Genomic DNA, 6580 nt, shown 5'->3' on the forward strand with positions numbered 1-6580 from the left:
GCGGTGGAAGCAGCAAAGGTTGTTCATGGTCAAAGGGAGCAAATTGGCAGTGGCCATGTTTGTACTCTCACTCTGTAATCTGACCGGGCTATGATTTCCATTAATAATGTTACACTTCTGTTTAAGTGTATTAATGTTATATATGTCGTTGCTTTCATATAGATACTGTTTAACAAAAGAAATATTACTACCCTGGGGTTATATAATAAGCAGCCGGTGTGCCAAGATGGCTTCGTGTACTTGAACATGACTTCAGTGGTACAGGTGTACCAAGATGGCGGACAGTCAGGCCTAATACAGGGGAGGGAGTACCAAGTTGAATGCACGTCCGGAAGTGACGTAAAGCCGGCAGGGAAGGCGGGGAGCAAGCTTCCTTTCTGACAGAGGAAGATGGCGGCGGCGTGCCTGGTATTGCGGAGGTCGCTGCGGGGAGCAGTACTGCAGGGGGGACGGACGGCCTGGCCGGTGGCGCCTCAGGTAAGAGCTTCCCCGGGAGAGGCAAAGAGATGCGTCTGTGGCGTCGTGGGCGGGAGGGGGGAAGGAGCGGGGAGAGCTCGGATAGTGACCGGGACTGAATGAAGGTCACCGGTGTGTGAGTTCGGCCTGTCACGTCCTCCACCTGAGGGGTCACTGCTCGGGGACAAGTCTGACAATGGGCACAGCGTGAGGGTGTGGAGGCGGCTGCTCCTTGCGGGGAAATCTGTACAACTAATGGGGCTTATTCCTGCTCCATCCGGGGCTTCTCTGCAGCCAATCAGCTCCTTCCTGTCATCTGTCTCTCCTGCTGCAGCCAATCAGCTCCTTCCTGTCGCCTACAGCCAATCACAAGTGACTCACAGCTGCTGACTGACTCTTTGCCGCCTGTGTCCCCTGTAGTGACTGGACCCCTGTGTCATTCACCCCCACAATGAGCCCCAGCAGCAGGGCAGCCGCCCAGTAACACACTCCCAGACCCCCCAGCCTGCAACTCCCTGTGTCCTGACTACTAGAGCTACTGGGAGTTGTAGTTCAGACTCGGCGGTGGGAGACTAGTGAGAACCCTCATTATACACATTAATATACACATTATATATATATACACATTAATATACACATTATACACACACATTATGCACATTATATATATATACACACATACACACAGGCAGATACACTGGTGATTTATGAATATGAGGAGCACGAGGACATGAGACTCCCTGGGCCCCAACACCCCCTCCCCCCAGTCGCACCCTCTCAACTCCCGGGACCCTGATGAGACAGACGTGTGTCCTGTAAGGAATGAGCTGGGTCAGACGTGACCTTTAGTGACCCCCTGACTTGTCCTTACGTTTATTACATAAGGGGGGGGGGGGCTGGTACTTGATTGTCACAAGGTGATTCTGCTCAGGACAAGAGACTGGTTGTTACACTCAGTGACTCAGTAGAACAAGAGTCTGTACTTAGTGAGACCCCACAGTGACGGCAGCAGCCAATTAACTCCTTTTGCTCCTCATTGTGATTGTGACCTTGACCCTGTGCTGACCCCTCCCACTAATGGGCACAGACTGTCTCTGACCAATTGTCTGTCTTTCTCTCAGGCCAACGTCTCCTTCTCGGCTCTGTCCCGGGGCAGGAAAGTGGCTCTCTCTACATTGGGTATTTTGGTCGCTGGAGGCTCCGGTCTGGCATTTGCTCTCCACCAATCAGTGAAAGCCAGTGAATTAGAGCTGCACCCGCCATCCTACCCATGGAGCCACAGCGGATTTCTCTCCTCTCTGGATCACGCCAGGTAATGGGGGACACGAGACTGCCGGGGGATGGGAATAGATTTGGGTTTATTTGGCCTGAGTGAAGTCTCACTGGTAATGACTCTGCTCCTGACTGGGGTTCAGACAGTGTAGCCCCCATTCCAAGGTACAACCGGGGGCATCACAGCTGCAGTGGATACAGACTGGCACTCAGTACTAGCGATGCACCAAATCCAGGATCTTGTCTTTTTCAGCAGGATTCAGATTCGGCAGAACCAAATCCGAATTTGCATATGCAAATTAGGGGCAGGGAGAGAAATCACGTGACTTTTTGTCGCAAAACAATGAAGTAAAGTGTTTTCCCACTCCTAATTTGAATATATGCAAATTAGGATTCGGTTCGGTATTTGGACAAATCTTTCACGAAGGATTAGGGGGTTCAGCCAAATCCAAAATAATGGATTCTGTGCATCCCATGTCATTATACACCACATCCCGCTCTCAGTCTATTTGCCACATTCAGTGAAGGCCTCACAGTTGCCAGTCAGTAATTAGATGTAATGTTTGCCCCCCGGGCTAAGGACGAATCATCCCTGTATAATGAGACTCAGTATTTTAGTTTCCCAACCAATCATTGTCTTCCAGCTGCAACCAACACAGTCCTGCTGTGAGTCACTGGCACATTTCTCTTGATTTGATTGGCTGATGCGATAGGAGGCGGCACAAACCACTTGAGACTCTGGTCTCTTTCCTTATAGGCAGGTGATTGTTTATGATTTGATATTCTCCACAAATTCTGAAGCTCAGGTGCCAAAGTTCATGCCTGCCCATTTCAATCTAGACCTCCTACAGTGATGTCACTCAAAAAGTGAGCCTGGCCATATACCAGCAGGTGGGAAAGTGAGCCTGGCCATATACCAGCAACTGATATGGTAGAGGAAGTAATTGAGGAGAAGGGGTGAGGGCCCCACTACAAGGTGACAGACATGAGCCCATTGCTGTATCAGCCAATCTGCTGCAAGATATGTAAATGGTGACCATTATTGATAATGCACATAATTAATGCACAATTTTGTTTCTGGGTCTAACTGTATTTGGCAGCCAATCACCTGCCCTGCCGGGACCACCCACTCTTGTGTAGCAAATCACAAGCCAGATGAGTGTCCCCCCACCAGGGATTCCCTCCCTCAGCGCCATTAACTGTCACTTTCCTACTCAGCATCCGCCGTGGTTACCAGGTGTACAAGCAGGTGTGTGCCGCGTGTCACAGTATGGAATACTTGGCCTTTAGGAATCTCATCGGCGTCTCCCACACTGAAGCAGAAGCCAAAGCTCTGGCCGAAGAGGTAAAGTCCATCATCATCATCAGGTCGTACATTCAGCTTTAACCCATTGTGCTCTTAATGGACCAGTAAAGCAGAATTCACTGGGGACCAATATGTAAGGACCCCCCGCAGGGGATTTTCCCTTAGTCAGTGCTCTTATCTCTTAAAAGAGAAACCAGCTTGGGGAGGGGCAAAATATGTAAGCCCCCCCCCAGTGAATTTGTTTGCATTAATTCCACCTTCCCTGTCCTTTAAGGAGGAGGAGCAAAGTCCCTCATGGCCCCTTATTGGCACCAGACTGGCGTGTCTCTCAGTGGCCACCACTATAGGCTCTAACAATTTAGTTTCCCCACTGACCCCCTCTTTGTCTCTTCCTTCAGTTTGAGATTCAGGATGGGCCAGATGAGAATGGGGAGATGTTCCTTCGCCCCGGGAAACTGTCCGATTATTTCCCCAAGCCGTATGCCAATGAGGAGGCGGCCAGAGCTTCCAACAACGGGGCACTGCCCCCTGATCTCAGCTACATCGCCAACGCCAGGTACTTTCACTTGTCCCCGACTGAACCCCTGGGGCGCTGACACTTAACCTTCTTATAGCCGCCGCCCCTTTCTTTTCTCTCAGTATAACAAACCCCTCCCCATGGCACATCCATCCATTAATCCTTACAGTAATAACTGGGGGCAACATCAGGCTCCTCCCTCTCCCCTAGTGTTTGTTGCCTCCTGCTCACCTGTATTTCCGTACATGACCCGTCTCTCACCTGTATTTGTGTGACCAGTGTCTCACCTGTTCATATATATATATATATGTCTCAGGCACGGCGGTGAGGATTACATCTTCTCTCTTCTGACTGGATACTGCGACCCTCCTGCTGGCGTCACTATAAGAGAAGGACTGTATTACAACCCCTACTTCCCAGGCCAGGCCGTCGGGATGGCACCCCCTATTTATAACGAGGTTTTGGAATATGAGGATGGTGAGTGGCCTCTGAGTAGCGGGGGCTTTCATTTATAATCTGATGCCCGGCCTAATCCTGGTGCTGATATCAGCTGCCAGAAAGTGAGCCTGCCGGTCCTCCCTGATGGCTCTGTGTGTGGTTAGTCCCAGTGTCACCTGACCTGTTGTCTCTGCTTCTCCAGGGACCCCGGCCACCATGTCTCAGGTTGCTAAGGACGTCTCCACATTCCTGCGTTGGGCTTCAGAACCGGAACACGACCATCGCAAGCGAATGGGCCTTAAAGTGAGTTGTGCTGAATTTCCTCTGCTAATGTGGCCTTTAATCCCAGGCCTGCTCACATGCAATTGGATATATCCCCTTATCCTCTGTGTTCTTTAGCAGTCTGTATCTTACCAATAAAATGGGTTGGAAACTGCAGTTTTTGACCAAAGTTGAAAATTTGTTTTTCCTCCCATATCAAAGTGACAGTGAGAAGTTCCCGTACAAACGCTAATAGCTGATTGGTTGCCAGTAGCTGACTGGTTGCCAAGTGTTACTAGGCAGGAGCAGAATTTGCCCCTGTTATTGCAGCACTTTTCCCTGGGACTGTATAGAGGTGCCTTATATGTGGAAGCCCCAGTAGTTTGACTCTAACGATGCTCCTCCTCCTCTGCATTGGATGGAGTCAGCCGGATCTGCAGGAGTGTCGGCACAGTGTCTGTGGTGTAGTACATTAATACAGTGTCCCGCGTGTGCCAATAATTCACTTCTCCCTCCGCAGGTGCTGATGATCTCCTCCATCCTCATCCCTCTCATCTACTACATGAAGAGACACAGATGGAGCGTGCTGAAGTCCAGGAAGATCGCCTATAGACCCCCCAAGTAACGGAGCAGATTGTACCACCCCCCGTGTATTGCTGGGCTCGGCTAGCGGGTGCAATGGATGAGTTGCCCAAACACACGGTCCCTCTGCTCATCAGAGCAGGAAGCAGATCAGGACTCGTTATTCTCACAGGCGCTGCGTCCGTAGCTCCATCTTTGCGTGTTTATTTTTTTGTCGTAGGGAATTTTTTTTTCCTGCTTCTCTGCATTTTCATTGTTAATGTCCGTTAAAAAAAACATCTTCAGGAGATAAAGGGACTCGTGCAAAGAAAAGATTTTCTGTCCATTACATCCCCTAAATTAAACAAAAATATATCTTTTAAACCAAACTGGGTGCTGGAATGATGATTTGTAAGAGCAGTGAGCACTGGGGGCTTCTGGGTAAGTGATGCAAACATGGCGTCGTCCAGTTGTTTACTCCTACAGCACCAGAAGAAAATGATCCCAGTGAGAACAGCACAGACATATCCAGAGGATTGCATGCGATTGCTATTTTGTGTACAGAGTCATTTGTGCCAGTGCAGCCGGAGAGGTTCCCATGATGCCTTTATGTTTATTACAATTCTGCATTTCCTGTAAGCAGTATTTTTGGTTTATTCCTTGCATAGTAACACTGAGCTAATCACAAATGGAATGGAATTAAATGACCTCATGGGTAAGTGGGGTCTTTCCTCTGTCTGCGCTGGATACACACGGTGGTGCTGCCATATCTATTCCCCACTGGGCTTTGGCCTTGGAACTGAAACTATAAGTAAACCTTTTAAATAAGTGAATGTAAAATGGATGAGGAGGCTATTCTAAGAAATGTTGTAATATACATTCATTGTTTATTTTGTTTTTATTCCAAGATATTAAGGGATAAATGTGCTGTTAATATGAATGAATTGTGTTACAACAGCGCCACCTGCTGGTCAGTTTCCCACCAGTCTGACCAGCAAGTAGTCAAGGAAGTTGTCAGGAGAAAGAAAGAGGCTGATGTTCTTCTGCTTAGGAATAAAATTAGAAAACTTTCTCACATCTTTCCTAAGCAGAAGAACATCAGTGTCTTTATATGGTCACAGAACAACCCCTCAGTGACTTCTAATATCCTTATCATTTACAGTAGGGGGTACATTATCCCTTATAATACATGAGTGATACTCAGAGTTCCCTGTATAACTCAGCCTGCAGCCTTGTGCCTTTATATGGTCACAGAACAACCCCTCAGTGACTTCTAATATCCTTATCATTTACAGTAGGGGGTACATTATCCCTTATAATACATGAGTGATACTCAGAGTTCCCTGTATAACTCAGCCTGCAGCCTTGTGCCTTTATATGGTCACAGAACAACCCCTCAGTGACTTCTAATATCCTTATCATTTACAGTAGGGGGTACATTATCCCTTATAATACATGAGTGATACTCAGAGTTCCCTGTATAACTCAGCCTGCAGCCTTGTGCCTTTATATGGTCACAGAACAACCCCTCAGTGACTTCTAATATCCTTATCATTTACAGTAGGGGGTACATTATCCCTTATAATACATGAGTGATACTCAGAGTTCCCTGTATAACTCAGCCTGCAGCCTTGTGCCTTTATATGGTCACAGAACAACCCCTCAGTGACTTCTAATATCCTTATCATTTACAGTAGGGGGTACGTTATCCCTTATAATACATGAGTGATACTCAGAGTTCCCTGTATAACTCAGCCTGCAGCCTTGTG

The 6580-nt window shown here is 48.1% G+C and overlaps 1 protein-coding gene across 1 annotated transcript; it reads left to right on the forward strand.

Moving 5' to 3' along the window:
• The first annotated feature begins 382 nt into the window (after nucleotides 1–382).
• cyc1.S (cytochrome c-1 S homeolog) lies at nucleotides 383–5200 on the forward strand. The gene is made up of 7 exons (NM_001096171.1): nucleotides 383–477; nucleotides 1578–1768; nucleotides 2947–3073; nucleotides 3433–3590; nucleotides 3868–4028; nucleotides 4192–4292; nucleotides 4771–5200. Exons 1-7 carry the CDS (start codon nucleotides 391–393, stop codon nucleotides 4873–4875), a joined length of 930 nt encoding a protein of 309 aa, NP_001089640.1. The 5' UTR covers nucleotides 383–390; the 3' UTR covers nucleotides 4876–5200.
• The last annotated feature ends 1380 nt before the right edge of the window (nucleotides 5201–6580 follow it).

Source organism: Xenopus laevis, chromosome 6S (assembly GCF_017654675.1).
Source record: "Xenopus laevis strain J_2021 chromosome 6S, Xenopus_laevis_v10.1, whole genome shotgun sequence".
NCBI classification, from domain to species: domain Eukaryota; kingdom Metazoa; phylum Chordata; class Amphibia; order Anura; family Pipidae; genus Xenopus; species Xenopus laevis.

What these genes read in the sequence shown, in the direction of transcription:
- cyc1.S (NM_001096171.1), top strand. Translation starts at nt 391, where the DNA reads ATGGCGGCGGCGTGCCTGGTATTGCGGAGGTCGCTGCGGGGAGCAGTA. An exon ending in CCTGGCCGGTGGCGCCTCAG is followed by an intron (nt 478 to 1,577) that starts GTAAGAGCTTCC and finishes TCTTTCTCTCAG; the next exon opens with GCCAACGTCTCCTTCTCGGC. An exon ending in GCAAGCGAATGGGCCTTAAA is followed by an intron (nt 4,293 to 4,770) that starts GTGAGTTGTGCT and finishes CTCCCTCCGCAG; the next exon opens with GTGCTGATGATCTCCTCCAT.